Below are 21235 nucleotides of genomic sequence, written 5' to 3'. Positions count from 1 at the left end.
GAGGTGAGCATCCAACAACTTTCTACATTGTCCTGTTGAATAAAAGATAATAATTAATAAGATATAAATCATTTGAGAATAATAATAAATACAATATTTAACAGTGAGCAAAATATTGAAATAAATGAATGGGTATATGACTAAATATCTTTATATAAAATTAATCTGGCAAACCAAAAAAAAAAACATGAACTTGGGATCAAAGCGGACCCAGGGAATTTTCCAACAGAGGTGTAATTTTCAAAAGCTAAGAGCTATAAAAAAAAAAAAAAGGCAAAAGGCAACTAAACATCCTTATAATTTAAACAATACCAATGTTATTCATAATAAATTCTTTCTCTTAAAATACCGTTCCATAATTGTACAATTAAAACAAAATAAGGGTTTTATATCTATACGTATGACTAATTGACTATAATTTATCAATTAAATAAACAAATCAATATCAAATTATCAATTAAATAAATAAATAAAAATTAATTATACCTTGAATAGCATGTCAAGTAGCCTCTTCCTCCTTGAGTTTGCTACTGATCTTACTGTTGAGGCCCAAAAATCCAAGGGGCTAAGCCCAAATTAATCCTTAGCCCAATATGGGGTAATTGGATGCAAAATAAGCTCAATCGGGGTAAAAGGAAATTTATAAGAGCCGCCAACACTAGCTACAAGCCACGAATCATGCCAAACAAGCACGTGCAGGAAGAAGTCCAAGGACATACCGATATTACTAAATCACGCTCACATGCCCATTCGGTGCTACTTGGCCCGACTCTAGCCTATCATGGCATAATAAAACCCCAAGCACGAGCATAGAAATTATGCGCATTCTAATACCAAGCTCGTCACGAGCTTGTGGGCCCAACACGAAATCAACCGGGCTTACTGAGAAGGTTGTGGCTGGAAGGTGACAAGCAATCACGGGGCCCATTGAGGGTTCAAGGAACGTAGGTTTCAAAGCCACTTGGGGACTTTGAACTCAAGCAGCGTCCTAGAACCCAAGCATATGGGTTAGCATGAGAGAGAGAAAAATTGACCCATGCTCTAGGGAAGACACCAAAGAACCCACAAAATATTTGACCCACATCAATAGAATTAAAGAAAGCCTTTCCAGCAGACTGACGAAAGCTCACTTAACGTTAGAGCAGCGAAAGCCAAAAGCAGAGGACCCAATACCATATGTACAAGCCCAAACCCAAAGCAACTTACAAAAATCTGGCGTCAAGTCCTATTCCCGTTTGAATTCCAAACAATGGAGCCATGGCAAGACCAGAGGAAATCCATGGGGGTGAGGGAAGTGTCCATCGGACAAAAGGCTCCATCTCTCCCCTTTTCCTCTGTAAGCTCTGCCTTGGAGAAAACATAAGGAAATGGTGGCGCCTTCCCCTCTATGGGAAAGCCCAGCTGCGTCAAACCATTGGAACCATAAAGGGTTCCTTACCCATGCTCCTTGGGTGGGGAAATTCATCAAAATAGAGCTAGGTAGGAGCTGCCAAGGAAAAGGAAGAAGAAAACCAGACGAAATTGGAGCTCCTAACGCCTATAAAAGGAGACTTTTTGCTACCCAGAAAATACATCCACAACTCAACGATCCAGACCTTGACCAAGCTTTGTCAAGCAAATCTGGAATTTTCTCAAGCCACCCAAACCTCTCTTCTGTTCATCTTTCTTCTTCTTAGGATAGGGCTCGCACTGATATTTCCTCCGTAAGAAACCCACGCTGTTTTCTCTCTCTCAAATTGCTAAACTTGTGAAAGCTTAGCTCCCATGCCACATGCTCCTCAAGCTAAGCCATTAATGAAATCCTCATGCTTATTTGGGTATTAGTGAAGTGATCCTGAGAGTGTTCTTTTAAAATCTCATTAGATTTTCTAAAAACTCTCTTGGGAGCTTGTTTTTCGAACTCAGGGCATTTGGGGGATTTTCGCTCGTTGCCTTCTCCACAAGAGCCCAGCCCATTCGTCATGGAACAAAAACCCCTACACTTACTAATACAGAGAGAGCTAAATAAGAAAAAAAAAATTTATTAAAAAAAGAATAAACAAAATTGGCGTTTGCTTAAGAAAAAAAAAATGCATTTGACTTACTTTGGATTGGCGTACTTAAAAATAAGAAAAAAAAAACGTAGGATTCTTGTGATGCATGTTGGCGAGTCCTTACTTAGTTAGGATTTTAGTTCCTTGCTATGTTATGATTTTAGTTACTTACCATTTATTTAGTCATATTATAATTGAGATATATTTCCTATTATAATTGAGATTTATTTTCTATTATAATTTGGATTTATTTCCTATTTTATTTAGGGTTAACACATCTTTGTACTTGTATAAATACCTCAATATTGGAGAAGAAGAATAATATGAGCATATCTGAATTTTTTCCCCTACTTTGTTTGACAATGCACACACACTTTGATGAAATTGGGTAGTGTTAAATTGGTCATTTATAAAGAGAATTTCAATCTCAATTAAATAAGAAATTCCCAAAACCCAGTTGAATAAAGATAACTCCCACTTAAAACCCAATTAAGTAAAGAATTATAGAAATTGGAAACCCAATTAACTAAGGAATAATACAAATTCGAAAGCCCAATAGAATGGCGATGATAGCAGTTAGTAGTTCCTTATTTTTTACCTTTTTTATAAAAAACCACGTCCAAAAGAGCGTCGTTTTGGCTTGGTTTTAAAAAAACACAAAAAAACAATAGTGCCTATTTTAAAGCCCGGTCCAAAAGTCGTTTTGGCAGGATGTTACAACAAACAAAAAAAAAAAGCGCCTTTAGTACAGCATAGATGCCGACACCCTGACCAGTGGTTTGGGCATTTCGTTGAACACGTTGCTTACATCTCTTTTCGAAAGCGGAGGTGCAACTCCACCGCCTAATGAACTTTTATCGCGGGAGGTGCTGGTGCACCTCCTTGCGCTGGGCAGTCCGCCACGCTTGAGATGTCAAGAAAGAAGGGAAAAGAGAAAGAAAGTGGGAGATAAGGAAGAGGGGTGGGTAATGCGGCGGGATGATCAGTGTCTTGGGGAAGAGGGTGGGTGGTGGCAGCTTGGATGTCAAAGAGAGGTGGTGGAAAGTAGGCCTTATCATTTGGCCCGCGGCTCATGGGGTGATGGGCCTGCCCGCCCATTGGAAAAAGCCCGTCGACCTATTATGGGCTTTGAGATGGCCCGTCCCTCCTTGGGCTAGGCTTGGGCTTGGGTGTCCTGAAGCCCGGTCCGATTAAGCCTCAAGAAAGCCCAGCCAGAGGCCCTTACAAAGCCCGGCCCCGTTAGGCCCGCCATACATATATAATTATGTATAAATAAGAGTTTAAGATTAGGATTATATCACTTAAATCACATATATAATTTGTTTCATTTCATTTATTTTTCTTTACTCATTCCTAGTTTATAATTGGATGATTAGCACATTAATTTGTGTCAATTATTAATACAATATATATATATAAATAAGATGAACAATATATCATATCACTAAATATAATATAATCATAACATGAAACATAATCGTACCACCAAATATAATCATGTTTTTCTTGAACACATCACCAAACATTTACATATTTATTTATACCATCCTTTAAAAAAAATATCTTTTTGATACTTATTAATTTTTAAAATTATTTCTTAAAACGTATTATGGTCTAATTATGTAATAACCTCAAAAATAATACTTTGTTTTATTATTTTTGTGGAAAATCTTATTGTTGTGTGGAGTATTTTATGAATTTGGTTTAATGTGAAAATATTGGAATTAAGTGAGTTTAATCTCAAATTTAGACTAAAATGCCCTTATGATTAAGTTTATGATTTTTTCGAATGAAGTAGGCGTTCGACCCGGTCCGCCAATGGGCTTTCTCAAGCCCGACCTATGGGTCGGGCTTGAGCTTTGAATTTTCTAAAACCCGCCCGGCTCGATATTTTCTCTCTTTCTTTAAAGCCCGCCCGCCCAAGCCTGTTAGCCCGGCCCGACCTATTGACGAGCCCTAGTGGAAAGAGAGGAAGATGATCCAGGTAGATGTGTTTTTTAAAACCCGTTTCTACGTGAAACCTAATTGGACCCAACTTATAATCTCAACCGTCATATCTTATATCTTATCCAACGGTGTAGATAGAAGTTCGCACCAATTGATAGCAAACAAACGTCCTCGCTAGAGCCTAGCGCATTGTATACCTTGGATACCCTTTTACCCTTTGTTTAGAGAGTAACTCCCTTTGTTTTTTTCACTTAAATAAGGTAAACTGCAATACATTAACTTATTAATGTTAACCAAAACGAGCAACTATGAAAATGAAATGAAACAGAGTCGCAGACAAAAAAATAAAAATAGGTGTGAGAAAGAGTCAAAGAAAGAAATACACAATTGCAACTTGCAAGTTGCTACTTGTAGCTTGATGTAGCTTGATGCACATGGAATAAATCACGATGCCATTTTTGAACCAGTAAACTTTCATGATAGTCTGCAGAAGAAGAAGAAGGATGACGAGAACAAATTGCACCATTACATGGTTTACATTGTTACTCTTGTTATGCTCTGCGCACCCGTTTTGTTTTGCTAGGGACACACTCACATATGACACTCCAATTACAGACGGCAAACTCTTCTTTCAGCTGGAGGAGAATTTGAACTAGGATTTTTTACACCTTCATCAACACAAAGCTCTGGCCTTGCTAGAAGATATGTTGGCATTTGGTATCACAATATGAGTCCAAGGACAGTTGTTTGGGTTGCTAACAGAGAGAAGCCAGTTGTCAATTCAACTAGAACATGAGTTTTTGCGATCAAAGAAGGTAAAGACACAAAATGAGATGTGGGGAATGAGTCGAAAATAGGAGGGTCAGACACAAAATGAGGAAGGACGGGGGCTGGAGGTGTTGGAATGGATGGAAGGGACTCATAGGGAAAAATAGTTTCATGAAAAACAATGTCACGACTAGTGAAAAATTTATGAGTGGTAAGGTCATAGAGCTTGTAGGCTTTTTGACTGACCGGGTAACCAAGGAAAACACAACGTTTGGCTCTAGGAGCGAATTTATGAGGGACATGCACATTAGTAGCATAGGCAAGACACCCAAAAACCTTAACATGGGAATAGGAATGTAACACCCTGACTCCAATTATTTCATATTTTTAATTTAATTAAGAGAAAATATTAATTTACTCTTGGGTTAAAGGTAATTTTGGTCATTTTCTTATCCGGGAAGATTTTGGGACCACGAGTGGTGTGGTTGCGTAGGTGGTACTGAGACGAAACCGTAGACAGGTGGTAGGCTTGAATCGGAGATTTAATGAAGTTTTGGCGATCAAAACAAGCTCGATGGCGGAACCGTAAATATTTTGAAGAGTTTGGTAAAAATCAGATTTTTTTTTTATTTTTACCTCACTCTCTCTCTCTCCCGCGTCCTTCTCCTCCCTCTGCGATTTCCCCCTCACATCGTTCACCGAACAGAAACCACCACGCCACCACTTCCGACCACCCCGTCCGACGAGAAGGGTCCCATTGAACCGCCACCTTCTCCTCTCTCTTCCCAGCCAGCACAGTTCCTGAACCTTCGATATTCGAAAAATGCGAAACGTTGCGGAATTGATGGAACTTCCAGCCGCTCGATCTCTCTCCTCCAGCCACCATTTCCGACGGGTAAGGTGAGGTTTCTCATCCATTTTCTGAGTTCTAGCTGGCTATTGCATAGGAATTGATCGATTTGCAGTTTAGATTCACGATTTTGGAAGTTAGGTTTTGGCCGGTTTTCAATATGAAATTTCGGCCACTTGCCGTCCGAATTGGACGTTGCCGTAGTTGAAAAAGTTGCTCCATTCGTCGAGTAATATCTAGGATTGGAAGGGTGGCTTGTGATTTGGAGATTTTCCGTCGCCGGAAATTTCTCTACACACTCAAGCGCTGCCGGAGCGTGGGCAAGGCGGGTGAAGTTGTTTTTTATCTTGATGAGATCCTTAGGTTGCCACGAGTGCGTAGGATTTTGCGGATCTCAATTTGGATGTCGTTTGACTATCGAACGGATTTCGCATATTGTGAGTTATCCAGGTTCGATAAGTTCTGACCGTTGGATTGTTTCCAAACTGAAGTATGTCGATCTAGGTACTCTTAGAAACCTATAGGAATTCGCGGATCGTGAATCGGAGCTCCAGATATTCCGATTCAATAATTTGAAGTTTGGGGAATCGAGATAACCGTACGATTGAAAGCGATTCCCAAACCTGTAACCGGACCTTAGGATATTCCTTTGGACGTACACACACCGGGAACTTGGGGATTTAAGTATTTCCTTTTGTGAATTTCCGTTTTGAAGTGCGTTATATTAATCAAGAGTTCGTATCTCGAAATAGGTACTTCGGTCGACCATTCGCAGCAGACCCTCTCGGGCCGGCCCTTGGGATTATTTGTGAATGGACTTTGTTTTAAGCATATGCATGGTTTTATTGATAAAAGACTTGTGCATATATTTTAAATGGTGATTTTGATTTAATAATTATTGGGTTGATGGATTTGAATATTCTTATACGTATTAGCAATATATTTTGAGTATGGATATATATATATTTGAGTATGATGAATATGTTGATATGGATTTTGGGATGACTATCTATATTGTCTATGTATAGAGTATGAGAGGTTGGTGTGGTGAGATTGTGGAAAGATATGAGTTTGAGGGATGGTTGTGAGATGTACGAGTATGTTAAGTGAGTACCATTCCCTAGTTACTAGGCTTCCCACACACGTCATTGGCAGTGCCGGTGGAGTGGGAAGGCCATGAGATTGTGGGTCTCACACATGTCGTTGGCAGTGCCGGTGTGTGAGACACTTTCCATACGTGTCGTTGGCAGTGCCGGCGTATGGGAAGAGTATGTATATTGCTTAAGTATCATCACACACGTCGTTGGCAGTGGGTGGGGTGATGATCCGCTTATGCTTAATGCGTGAGGACTTGTTATGAGATTTGTGAGCTACACGTGTCGTTGGCGTGCCGGCGTGTGAGCTATGGAGTTCCGTCCCCCGGTTGGACTACTCATCCCTGGACGCGGGTTAGTGTTCGGAAATCCTGCGTACCAGCTAACAATCCCCCGGTTGGATTGTTTCCCCGGTACATTAGTATGGAGAGAAGTATATATTATATTATATATTTATAGTTTTATATATATATATATATATATATAAAGTGTTTACGGGTTGATGAGAGTTGCATATATTTGGGAAATTAGTTGTGGATTTGAGATGGGGAGATGTATTGGACTTTGGGATAATGTGTTTTGAGTATTTGGTTTCTGAATTGTGAAACTGCATGCTAGAGCATTATTTTTACGTGGTGGGGTTATTATGTTGATTTAAAATGTAAACTTTATTTTTGTCCACTCACATATTTCTGTTTGCGCGTGACTTTTTGTGGAGGCGTTTGAGCAGGTTGCGAGCTCCAAACATTTCATCAGTAGATAGGGTCTGTGTAAATTCCTTCTACTCAACTGTTTGTTGTAAACAATTTTGTTAAATGCTCATGTTATCGCCCATGTTAGGTTGTTACTTGAGGCCGGAGGCCACTTTATGTTGGTTTGTTGTATGTGAAAAGCATGCTGGCAGATGAGATTTATATTATGTAAATTATGCAGGTTGAATATTGTTGGGTTTGAGCATTTTACAGGGGAGACTCTGCCAAAATTTTGGTAGGATGTCTTGGGTTTTTAGTAAGTGGGCCCGGCATCGGTGTGATGTCGGCACCAAGACGGAATCCACCCCGGTTTCAGGGGAAATTCAGCGAGTCTGTCAAGGAAGGGTCTTGCCATAAAGGCGTTCAAAAGGAGTTTGTTGGGAAAGAAGTGGTGTGGGCAAACGATTAATCAAATGTACAGTGGTGAGAACACATTCTGCCCAAAAAGCAAAGGGAGATGGGCTTGAAAGCGAAGGGCGCGGGCTGACTCAAGGATATGACGATGTTTGCGCTCTACAACCCCATTTTGTTGGGGTGTATAGACACAAGAGTGTTGGTAAGTGGTGCCATTTTGTTGAAAAAAATCTTTCATAGAAGAGAATTCCCCCCAATTATCAACTCGAATATTAGCAATGGATGCACCAAATTGAGTTTTGACAAAGGAGAAAAAGTTTGTAAGTAAATGTTATGTTTCACTTTTGTGCTGCATAAAGAATACCCATGTGAAACGAGAATAATCATCCACAATTGTCAAAAAATATTTAGCACCAGAAAAAGAAGGAATTTTGTAGGGGCCCCAAATATCACAATGAATTAACTCAAATGGTCTAACAGACGAAATTGAACTAGCAGAAAAAGGAAGTCGACATTGTTTTGCAAGTGCACAAACATCACAAGCATTATTGGATTTGAAAGGAAAATTGAGCAAGTTTTTTGCCATAAAATATAATCTAGAGGAAGATAGATGCCCTAATCAGCGGTGCCACAAGTCAGTGGAAGAGGTGACATGAGAACAAGATGGATGGCTAGCAATGGCAGCGGAGGATATGAATTTAGGGCTCGATGTTGTTGACGCTAATGCGACCAAGTAATAAAGTCCGTCTCGTTGTTTACCCAAACCAATCGTCATCTTCGTCGTCAAGTCCTGCAAAATACACCAAGAGGGAAAAAAGGTTACAGAACAATTGAGACTTCTTGTAACTTGACTCACAGACATCAAATCCACCTTGAAAGATGGCACACCAAGCACATTTTTCAAAGAAATAACAGAGTTCAAAGGTAAAGTTCTAGTAGATGTGATTGGAGCCTGTTCTCCACTGGGCATAATAACTGGCGGTAAAATAGTGTTCTGACGACTGTTGACAAGCAAATTTGGAGAAGAAGTAATATGATCGGTTGCACCACTATCGAGGATTAATCGACGGAGGCGCAACGGTGCTTGTGACAAACTTGAAGAAGTACCAACAGCATTGGCCTTAGGATTGGAGGATTGATTTGCCCCTTTATTGTTTATAATAGATAATATCTGTTGAAACTGTAGATCAGAGAGAAATTGCTCGCGCTCCATGATGAGGAGCAATGGCAGAGAAAAGTAAAATTGAGACGGCAAAAAAAGAGAGAGCTAGGGTTTGTCTTCCTGCTCTGATACCATGTAAAATAGGGAAGAAAGATATTTGCCTGAATGATTTTCATTGAGTTAGAGGGTGTAACTTTATACAAGAGATTTCCTATAATGATGCTAAGCTATTCTATGAATCTAAATTACAATAGGAAAAGAAATATTCTACAGCACTTAATTACATATTTGTTTCCTAATCCATCCTGTGAACATTAGGAAATCATTGACCTTCTTAACAACCTCCAAGTGTTGATAGTTTTACTGATGAGTCTTATCGGTCAACAGAGCTTCAAACACCCAAGTCTTCAAATTTGGTGGTGAGGCTTATGGATTCTGGGAATCTGGTGTTGTTTAGGGATGGTGATGATGATTTGTGGCAGAGCTTTCAAAACGCAACTGATACATTCATTCCTGGGATGGTGATGGATACAAACATAGAACTGACTTCATGGAGAGACCAAGATGACCCAGGGATTGGGAGATTCACCTTCAAGCTAGATCAAGAAGGAGACAATCATTTTGTTATTTCAAGAAGATTAATTCCTGATTGGACAAGTGGAAAGCCAGGTGAGTTTTGTAGAAAGCCAGGTGAGTTTTCCACCTCAACTGAAATGCCTTCTTATATAGTTGATCGGTTATCAAATTTCAGCTAGAGTCCTGCCATACCTATAGGTCGAGGATATAATTATTATAATTTTAAACATGTAACAATATTGAAAATCATATATCAAAGAATGGTGATGAATTTTAATGGAAAGATACAGTTTCTAGTCTGGGTTGAACAAATGAATCAGTGGAATTTAATTTGGTCGCCGGAGCCAAGAGATCGATGCAGTGTGTTTAATGCTTGTGGGAACTTTGGCAGCTGTAACAGTAATAATTGGCCGTTGGTGTGCAAATGTTTGCCAGGTTTTAAACCCCAGTTTGCAGAGCAATGGGAAACGGGAAACTTTTCAGGTGGATGTGAAAGGGAGTAGACAATATGTAGCAAGGACACTTTCTTGAGATTGAAGATGATGAATGTGGGAAAACCAGACACACGCATCAATGTTGACAATGAAACAGGATGCAGGAACGAGTGCTTAAATAACTGCCAGTGCCAGGCTTTCTCATATGTTGCAGGTGTAAACAGCGCCAGAAGGGATTATACTGCTACTTCCTTGTGCTGGATATGGTTGAGGGATCTAAATAATCTCGAATAAGAGTATGGACATTGCGGCCATGACCTCTCTGTTCGAGTTGCCTTAGGTATTGCATTTCTCTGTTTAATTTTGGATTATGATGGAATATATGCAGTTGTTGGTTTGTTTCACCAAACTACTTCTACAGTTGAAAAAAGATGTAAGAGAGTGAGAGTTTAAAGCACCTCAGTTAGGATGAGGGATGTCATACGTGCGTAACAGTAACAAACTCTACACACATACACAACTAAGCAGTCTGTTATATACTAGAAGCATTCTATGTTAAGCTTTTACATGTGAGCATGATTGCAGAAGCATGAGGTTAATGCTAATTTTTTAGTTCGTTATGATAGTCAAAAAATTACATCTTGTGCAGAATCAACCGTAAGAGACTGCAAGCCTTGTGGCACAACCGTCATTCCTTATCCCCTCAGCACTGGATCGGATTGCGGTGACCCCATGTACTTCCGTTTCAACTGCAACACCAGCACAGGCCTGGTTAGGTTCGTGGGACAGAATAAAACCTCGTTTAGAGTTATTAGCATCAGCCCAAGTACACGAAGATTTGTGATCCGAGAAAAAGATGTGGATAATTGTGATCCTAGGAACACATCCAAAAGTCAGCAGCTCAACCTGTCACTGCCATTTAAGGTGATCAATTGGTGCAATGCCAACCTTAATGCAGTAGGGTTGGGTTGGGAGCCACTGAAGGAACCAAGCTGTACAACATCTGCAGACTGTAGGGATTGGCCACATTCAACTTGCACTCCAGCAAGAGATGGAAAGAAAAAATGCCTTTGCAATTCCAATTTTCAGTGGAATGGCTTAAATTGTACTCGAGGTGAGAAAGTCATGTTAGGCATAAAAGTTTGCTGATGCATGTGCGCCTCTTGCTGCAAATCAATATTTTTTTAGAGTCAAGACTAGTCTGCTGCGATGTTGAGATAATGGTATTGCTAAGAAGGATTAGTTCATTGAGATTATTTTTAGCTGAACAACTTATTCAATATTTCTCCTTATTGTAATCAACTGTGATGTTCAACCCCCTTAGCCTGTTGTAAGTGCATTGTTGGATTCATCACTCTACTGAGACAAAACTGAGGCTGATGATGAATCCTGCTTGCTTACAAGGGAAAATATAAGGAAGCAAAATCCCATAAATTCATAAGGTCTTTCCTATGATTTCCAAAATTCTTTTTGGAATATCGTTATGTTATGGGAATTCATATAGTAATCAATTATCTTTTTTTAGATTGAGTAGAAATTATAATTGGAAAATAATAAAACCAACTAGAATTGGACTTATAAATCCAATTAGTTATTTGACTTACTATCGCTGGAATTTGCCATTTTACATTGTTAACTCAATAAGCTTATTGTATGATGAAAACTCACATGTATCCCCTTGCTTTCTTGTAGAAGGTAATTTTCCAGAGTCAAAAGAGCAATCTAGAAGAAAAATGTCATTTTCTCTGATACTGATAGTTGTGGCAGTCCTTACAATTGTGATTTTTCTGGCCTGCATTGTTTTTGTTTATATATGGAGAAGGAAGACAACCAAGAGACGAGGTACGTAACTGCTTTGCTATATGCACTCTGTACTGAACATCTGCAGAATTGGTCCTATTGAATGACAGCATGAAAATAAAATTATTCAATTCCATGTATTAGATAAAATAAATCGAGCACAACTTGATAGTGAAAGACGAGTTCAAGAGTTGATGGACACAACTGAGTTCACAGAGGAAGATGAGAGAGATATAGATGTACCCTTTTTCGATTTGCAAAGCATACTGGATGCTACAGATAATTTCTCAAATGCAAACAAACTTGGACAAGGGGGCTATGGACCTGTTTACAAGGTAATTCAGGAATACTTGTTTGCCAAATCATTGCAACTGAACCACCTGAGCAACACTTTGTCCCTAGAAAATTGTTTTTCATTGTGTTGATGTGTTCTGGTTAGTTGTAAATTGATGTGAAAGGGAATTTTGTTGCCAGGGCAAGTTTCTTGGAGATCAAGAACTTGCGGTAAAGAGGTTATCAAGGGCTTCAAGACAAGGCTTACAGGAATTTAAGAATGAGGTGGTGCTGATTGCCAAACTTCAACACCGAAACCTTGTTAGGCTGAAAGGATTTTGCATCAAAGGAGAAGAAATTTTTTACTCTATGAGTACATGCCTAACCAAAGTCTAGACTTCTATATATTTGGTTTGTTCCTAGTCCTCATTTCAGTATTTTTTTTTTACTGCATGATATATGGTTTCTTGATTACCAGAGCTCCTTTCTCTAATGGAAAATGGAAACTTTGGCAGATCATACAAAAAGCATGGTTCTCAATTGGGAGATGCGCTTCAACATCATTTTGGGAATCGCTCGAGGACTTCTTTATCTTCATCAAGATTCCCGATTGAGGATCATTCACAGAGATTTGAAAACCAGCAACATTCTCTTAGATGACGAGATGAACCCCAAAATATCTGACTTCGGCTTGGCGAGGATTGTTGGAGGCAAAGAAACTGAGTCGAGTACAAACACAGTAATTGGAACTTAGTAAGTTTCGTGTGGACGGTTTAAATTTCAGGGTGGATATTTCATACATTGTAGCACAAATTTGAAATTTTAATTCCTTGACCATTTTAGAGGGAAGTGCTTTGGTGCCTGCATATTTTACAAACTGTTATTATAATTTGTGATGCAGTGGTTACATGTCTCCGGAGTATGCATTAGATGGAACTTTCTCAGTGAAATCAGATGTGTATGGCTTCGGTGTGGTTCTTCTTGAGATAATCAGTGGAAAAAAGAACACAGGATTTTATCAATCCCAACAAACTTTCAGCCTCATAAGTTATGTAAGTGTGGTGGTTGAATCTTTCGTATACATACCCTTCATTTTATAACCCCATTTTTATACGTTAACCATATTGAAATTTCAACATTTTCTCAGGCATGGAAACTGTGGACAGAAAACAAAGCTTTGGAACTAATGGACAAGACTTTGGATGAAAGTTGCAACAAAAGTCAATTTATTAACTGTGTCAATGTTGGGCTCTTATGCGTGCAAGAAGACCCTGTTGACCGTCCCGCCATGTCAAATGTTCTTACCATGCTTGACAGTGAAATTGCAATCTCTCCAACTCCTAAACAACCAGCCTTTCTCTTAAGGAACAATTCCAGCAGAGCTTCTCCTTCTACTAAGCCAGAAACAATTGCCGAAATAACTACAAGTCTAGAAGAAGGTAGATAATTAAAGCATTGTTGAGGCTGTAATTAGTCCCCTTTGTCCTCCTCAAGTAAACTTTTAACTTTTCATGTCTCATATTTTCCTTCATACTGAAACTGTAACTTTTTCTTTGTGATGAGTCTGCGCGGCCAAACGTGGTAATTGTAAAAGCCCTCTCAACTATATAATGTCGGTCACAAAGATTTGACTTGCAATGCTACCTGGTCACACAATATGAGTAGCATATTTCATAATAATGCACCTAATATTTAAATGATCAAAAAAATGTAATCTAACACCAGGGTTTAATAAAGTAAATACTTATAACCAAAACCTTGGCTTCAAGAATAATTATTAAAACAAAAAAAACAAAAAAAAAAAAAATTAAATTGCACGAAATTGACTAAAACCTTAGAAGGCTATTTTCACCTAACATAATCCACTGCTATAAGAGCTCGAACATGTTTTTGTTGGCTTGCGCTTGTCAATCTGCTGCATGCTAGTTATTCTACAATAATTATATATGTGCTGAACAAAAGGAAGTCTATCTGCCTACTTCCGAACTAATGGTGATTACATAATTGTTGGAAAAAATGGGAGATGTTTGAGGAGAAGCCGATAGCAATGGAATTCCTATGAGCTGATGAAAAAGCAGGTTCTTTGGAGGGTGGAAGTGATGCAGCTTCGTTGCCCTGCAGCATACTAATAACAGAAGACATTGTTGGCCGATCGGCTGGAGCTTCTTGAACACACAAAAGCCCTACATGGATACACCTTTGAGCTTCATGAGTGTCACATGCTTCCCTTACTGATTCATCAAACACCTCCATTCCTCTGCCTTCTTTCCAAAATTCCCATGCCTAATTAAGATTTCATTAGGACCATTCACTTTAATTGCAAACTTGAAAGGATTAAAAAAAGAAGGACGACATATACATACTAGCTAGAATAATTTCTAGTTTATATATACTTACCCAACCAGTAAGCGTTAGCATAGGATCAAAACGATGAAAAGAAGAATTCCTCTTTCCACGTACAATCTCCAAAATCAACACTCCAAAGCTGAACACATCCAATTTCTCAGAAAAATTACCCAAGAGTGCATACTCATGAAACGACCTGACCCAAATTCCACTTTGGAATCCGGGTCGAATCTGTCTCAGCCGACACCTAGTGCAGTGGGTCGTAAATGACAAAAATGCTCTGAGCGATAACACAAACTACGGGCCTATCTCGTGGCTGCGCCGTAGCGTAGGCTGCCTCGTGCCCTTTACGAGGATCAAGCCACACGTAGTTCTTTCACCGCCTACGACCTGTAATCGGTTCAATTATCAGTAAAACATACTCTAGGGTTGACGTTTTCGGAGTATCCGGGACTCCGTTTTACGATCTGTCAAATACTATACGATCCTGGAAAAACCTAGATCAACATACCTGAAGTTGACTACGATCCAACGGTTCAAACATATAGAACCCGGAAATCGCATACTAGGCGAGATCCGTTCGGGGTTCAAACGTTATCCGAAATAAGATCCGCGAAATCCTATGCGCTCGTGAGGACTAGGGGATCACTCTAGAACTAACTGTGGTCCCCACCCTGCTGCCCACGCGCCGCCACACGCGCTGGCAGGTCGTGGTGCCTAAGCGATAACGCCTCGCCGGAAAATCTCAACATCTCGGTTCAAGACTCCTATCCTAGGTAAAACACCCTATTTGGAACCACTTTTGTTCTTGGACCAACCCCAAAAAGTGGCCGAAAATGGCCGGAACAGTGACTCGAAAACCGTAAATCGAGCTATTTACGCTAGAAATTTCTGAAATCCTACCTAACCAGCAGCTAGAGCATGAAAAATAGCTAGAAAACCATACCTCACTCGTCCGATTTGGTGGCCGGACGACGGAGAACGAACGCTTGGAAGTTCTGTCAAAAACTGTCCAGCGCCGCCTGTTTCGTGGCTGTTTCCGGCGACTATGGCGGCGGATCATGGCGGCGAAGGGCTGGGGTTGGAAGAGGGAAGTTTCGTGGTTCATTTGGCACTGGTATTGCCTGAATCGGGGGTCGGAGCTGAGAGGAATCAGCTCAGAAAGTCGGCTCGTTCTCCTGCGAAACCCAGAAAAATCTGGGTTTATAAAATTTGAAGTTCGAGATATTTACGGTTATGCCACTGAACTTCTTTTGCTCGTAACTCCTTTGTTACAACTCCGTTTTGAGTCCACTACATGTCTACGGACTCGTTTTGTCGCGCTCTACGCAACAGTACAACTAGAATCCTCAAATTCCTTTCCGGTCAAAAAGTCAACTTTTAACTAATAAAATATTCTAGGGGTATTTTAGTCTTTTTCTCAAATAAATTAATAATTAAATATTAATTTTGGGTTTGGGTTATTACAACTCAGGTGACATGTAGCCGCTGCACATGAATTATAATGGTAGACAAAGTAAGCAACAACAATTAAAGACTAACATTTTGCATCATCAGGTTTAGTACATGAATAATGCAAAAACATGTGCTATATATGTCTACTTACTATGTCCCAACAACCCTGTCGGTATTTGCTTCAGTTTGGTTCATCCCAAAAATCCTTGCCATTCCAAAATCTGAAATTTTTGGGTTCATTTCTCCATCCAACAGTATATTACTTGCTTTTAGGTCCCTGTGAAGGATTCTCAATCTGGAATACTTGTGGATATAAAGTACTCCTTGAGCAATGCCTTCTATGATTCGAAACCGTTTACCCCAATCCAATTTTATCTTTTCATATGGATCTGAATAAACAATACATTAAAAAGATGTTGCAAAAATTAGCTAATCAAATTTGATGTCCAGGAAATCAACAACATCAAAGAATATGTCAAAGGTGATGAACATGTATATACCAAACACAAGTTTGTCCAAACTTCGATTGGGCATGTATTCATAAATCAGTATCATTTCCTCCTCTTCATTGCAGCAACCCAAGAGCCTAACAAGATTGGTATGTTGGAGCTTGGCTATAAGCTTCAACTCATTCATGAACTCCTCATGTCCTTGCCCTGACTTCTTCGACAACCTTTTTATGGCTACTTCTTCATTTTCAGGCAAAATCTCCCGCAGAGAAAGATATTAATGGAAATTTTTTAAAGAGAAGTAGACAAATTTAATGTCATATTTATGAAGAACAATGTAATTAAGGAAGTTTCACCTTATAAACGGGGCCAAATCCTCCCTCTCCAAGTTTATTAGCTTCAGAGAAGTTGTTTGTTGCAGCTAGTATACTCTTTAAACCCGAAAGTGGTAGTTCTGTACCATCCTTTCCACTTCCAGCACTACCATTATCTTCATTTCTAGAAATTCTCTTCCATAAAAGATATCCAAAAATTGCTGCAAGCAATCCTGTTGTTGCTGAGACAATTGCAATTGCAATTACAGCCCACCGCTTCTTGAAGAAATTTTTAGCATGACCCTTACCACCTGCAAAGAAAAGAATGAAAAGGCTCCAAGTTAGTAATTATGGAAACTTTCTAGCCAAAAGAATTGATTTTGCTTGTTTAATAATGAAAAAAGAAACAAAATTAATCGACATGCCTTGAAAATCCTTGGAGCCATCCTCACAAACACGAATAGGAAGTGTTTGATTCTGTACAGAATCCACCAAGCTACCATACCATGTTATGCACCTCATAGGACTTCCCTGTGCCACATTTGCACAAGCATACGCTTTGCAAGAGCAGTTGTGAAGACACTCAGATTCACACTCACTCCTACTCTTTTTATTCTCTAACACAACACCATGATCTGGTAGTTTTAAAAACCCAACCTTGGAAAACCCTTCTCTGTTTCTACCACATGTCAATGCCTTTGCCCTAACACATTCACCAGTCCAATACCCCAGCTCACTCCATGTTTTACTGTCATCCTGCCACAGCAGCAGGACAAACAGCCCATTTGGGTTCAACACAGACCTCAATTTCACTGAGCTATCCGAGACGCGATAAGTAAAATAAACCTCATTCGAATGATCATCAAACTCAACATTGAAAGAGAGGACCAAGAAGGTTGCACTGGGATTTTTAAAGGCTATTGATTTGGACTCATGGCCTGTCAAATTGTAGACAGCACTTCTCCAATAGGGACCAAAGTTTACCTTCCGGACAACAACCTGGGCAGGCACTTGAAGATCAATGCCGAGGGAGAACTTACCGGGTTTCGGATCGTCAACTGCTGCCCAGGATGTAAGGTGCCTCTGCTGGTCAGTCCTCTTGTTAAGGCTAATCATCATGCCGGGCAACAGTGTGTCTGAGGGATGATCAAAGCTCTGCCACAAAGGGTCTTTTGTTTGATCTTTTCCAAATCCTAGGACAAGGTTTCCAGTGTCCATTAGCAACCCAATTGTGACATTCGTTGCAGAAGCAGGGAGGGATGCATTTGAAGACCAGATGAGTGCTTTTCTTGTCTTCCCATCCAACACCACCAGATTTCCATCACTGCCCAGCAGAAAGACACCTGGAGAATCAAGTGGGGTTTCTCTGTTGGCAACCCACACAATTGGTGGGTTTGGGATTGTATTGTACCAAATGCCAAGGAAGTATTTGGTACAATTTTCAGGACTGAAGAAGCCCAGTGCAAAGTTTCCAATGGGAGAAATCAAGGTCTCGTTTGCACTGATTGATTTGCCTGGTACTAATAAGTTGTGTTTGCTGGTACAAAAGGAAAATGGCAGCTTAGGAGAGAACACTAGTAATGTCAGGACACAAGCAGTGAGCCTCCCCATTCTGAGAGACAAAGGAAGAAACAAGGAGACGACTGGCAGAGGCTCAAACAGCACAGAATGACAAAGTTTGTACCTCAAGGCTCAAACTCGACATTGCCTAAGACATAACGTGTTCATTTATTTATACCCCATCAACTCACTGACATGCCACGTTTTCTTCGTTAAGCACATGCCACGCTGGTGCCTAAACTTGACAAGTATTTTTTCTATTTAAACTCTCACTTCTCTTTGTTGACCTCATATTCTAAGTTCACCTCAACTTGTAATTCAAATTTTCACAATTTTTAAGAAAACCCTACCATCTTCCCAAAATACCCCTAAATACACAACCGGCAAAAAAATAAAAAATAAAAAACTCATCAACCTCACACCCACCCCACACCCCACAAAAACTTAACATGCATATTAGTGTTTTTTTTATTATTATTTGCATTTCAAAATGATTTTGATTTTGTTTACCTCTGCATATGATCAAATATCTTATCAAAAATTGCTTTCATGTGTGGGAATTGGTTGTTGTATCTCTCTGCATTTTGCAGCACCTGGCAGAAACAATCATTTTATTATTCCTGTGAGTATTCATGTGTGTTGAAGATTTTCAATTGAGTTTCCAGGCATGAAATTGTTAGTGTCGTGACCAAAGCTAGGAAGAATGTGGAGAAATTCAAAGTAGCTGATCGTGTAGGAGTTGGGGTGTAGGTTCCTGCATGAAATGTGAGACCTGCGAGTCTGCGACCAAGACTTGGAGAACTACTGCCCTCGAGCAATATTTACCTATAACTCATACGATCAGGACCGAATAAAAGTCTTTGATCATAGCATTCTCAATCATTTTGGAAGGAGTCCCAAATCAAGAAATAATCTCACATTATATACCTCAATTGACGACCCACAAACCACTATTTGCATATCTTATTTAGGGTTTGCAAAGAGAAGATGAGAGTGTAGGTTTCTTGCATTGAAAGAGAAGAGTAATCTGACAATAGGGTCTAAAGGTGTTTGTATGTTTCTAAAACTTAATATGAAGAGTGGTAGGGTGTGTGTACAGATGTACTAAGAATTAAGTTGGATGATCTTTTTTGTCCTTTTATACAAAAATAAAATTTAAGAGCTTAATGATTTAAGCATTGGGGTAACAAATAAAAGTATGAGGTTTAAATAGAAAAACTCAAAAAAAGTTTAGTCTTGAACTAGACTAAACCAAACCGTAATTGATTAAACCGGCTAAATCAAATCAAATCAAATCAAATCAAATCAAGTGGTTTGATTCATGTTTTATATTAAAAGGTATAATTTTGAATTGAACCAAACCAAACCGCAATTAATTTGATATGATTCGGGTATACTGCTAGTTTATTATATTTATTTATCAAATAATGATATCCATTAGAAAACTTTAGCAATACATCAAAGAGGTGTACGAAACACGAATTCATCTCAACATGACTGCTAAGCCAATAACCTGAAAGAGGAAAACTACATGAAACAAAATCCTCATAAACAACTAAACAACTCAAATCACCAAAATCCGCATAATTCGTATCCAAACCCACACAGCCCAAAAACAAGCAAAAATCTAAATTAAACCACAAACTTAAATCATGACTACCATACCACCATGGATCGAAGTCCCGCCACCATAGAACAAAGGGTAGATTTCAGGAAGAAAAGCTCCAACGATCCAGTTGTGCATAAAAGCGAATAAGAGTCACATAATAGTTAACAAAAGTCATGATTTGACAACTATGTTGCTAGTTTGAGGCCTAATCTAAACCCAACCAAACCGAATAAGAGTCACATAATAGATAACAAAAGTCATGATTCACCTAGGGTACCGTTGGATTATGTATTGTAATAACCACTATGTCTAAAATGTATCAACACAGAAAATTGTTATCCGTAAAATATAAGGTACATAGTCCTTGGAGAAAAGATTATTATTATTATTATTTTCATCTCCCTCATTAAAACTAAGTTTTGCAATGAATTTTGATTTTTGTCCTAATAAACACCACCCACACTATTTATCGACGGGTTGGTCAGGTTCTGACCCGATTGTATATTTTCATGTGAGGAGAGAACTGGTCCAATCGAGATTATGCAGTTTTCTGTCCACCTTGCAATTTCTCATTTGAAGGAGGCTGTAGTCTGTAGATAGACAATTAAACAAGAAGTGTTAAAACGGAAAAACCATACGAAAATAGATATAAATTTTCTATTATTTAATAATCTTTATCATTTTCAGTAATTTCACAGAAAGCTAGATGCAGTTCAAAAAATTTACTAACACATGGTGAGGGAAGAATGGTAAATGTGGGCTGTCTCATAATTTATTGGGACAAGATAAGCTGAGCCCACCGTCAACTTTCATCAATAATATATATATATATATAGCTTGTCCAATATAGATCCCTACATTTTCTATTTCCTAAACATATACCCATCACTCTATAAATCTATGTGTAAAACCCAATTTCAAATTTAGATGACTAGTAGGATATAAGAGCATCTCCAAGGGAGATGTCAAATACCAAACATCAAATTTAAATTTGATGGCTGATATGGCAATTTGACATTTACATACTTTTACACTCCACCCGATATGTCAAATAAATAATTATTGTAACAGTCAAATCATTTAAGATAAAGAATAAAAAAATAAAAAGAAAAAGAATAAATGAAAGTAATAGTCAGCTGTCTTTAAAAAATAATAAAATATTCATTTGACATCTTGCTTTTGAGATGTCAAAAATAACATCTCAACCTCTAGCCTTCATTCCACATCAGTTTTGACATATCGGTTGGAATGATGTGAGATGTTATTTCTAGCTGTTAAACATCTATGTGGTACGTTTGACACATCGGTTGGAGATGCTCTAAGAGGTTGTAGTATTTCTATGTTTTTACATCATTGCCACCAAACTTCATATTTTATTTATAATTTATTTCAAGCATTTCATTAACTACCATAATTGTAATTAATATACTCCCTATTAATAGCATATCAACCACCCCAT

At 38.8% G+C, this 21235-nt stretch overlaps 1 protein-coding gene and 2 pseudogenes across 1 annotated transcript; 2 read left to right on the top strand and 1 right to left on the bottom strand.

The window, feature by feature from the left end:
• The first annotated feature begins 9650 nt into the window (after window positions 1–9650).
• On the top strand, window positions 9651–12321 carry LOC148918182 (G-type lectin S-receptor-like serine/threonine-protein kinase At4g03230; annotated as a pseudogene).
• Window positions 10171–13602, top strand: LOC103329480 (G-type lectin S-receptor-like serine/threonine-protein kinase At4g03230). Its single transcript, XM_089051335.1, has 8 exons — window positions 10171–10310; window positions 10620–11084; window positions 11663–11812; window positions 11915–12105; window positions 12245–12454; window positions 12559–12796; window positions 12945–13095; window positions 13191–13602. Exons 5-8 carry the CDS (start codon window positions 12421–12423, stop codon window positions 13488–13490), a joined length of 723 nt encoding a protein of 240 aa, XP_088907461.1. The 5' UTR covers window positions 10171–10310; window positions 10620–11084; window positions 11663–11812; window positions 11915–12105; window positions 12245–12420; the 3' UTR covers window positions 13491–13602.
• Window positions 13603–13865: 263 nt separating this feature from the next.
• Window positions 13866–21235, bottom strand: LOC103329481 (G-type lectin S-receptor-like serine/threonine-protein kinase B120; annotated as a pseudogene).

This window comes from Prunus mume, linkage group LG4, assembly GCF_029339155.1.
Source record: "Prunus mume cultivar Tortuosa linkage group LG4, ASM2933915v1, whole genome shotgun sequence".
Lineage (NCBI taxonomy): Eukaryota > Viridiplantae > Streptophyta > Magnoliopsida > Rosales > Rosaceae > Prunus > Prunus mume.
This window is presented reverse-complemented; position numbering and strand designations above follow the sequence as displayed.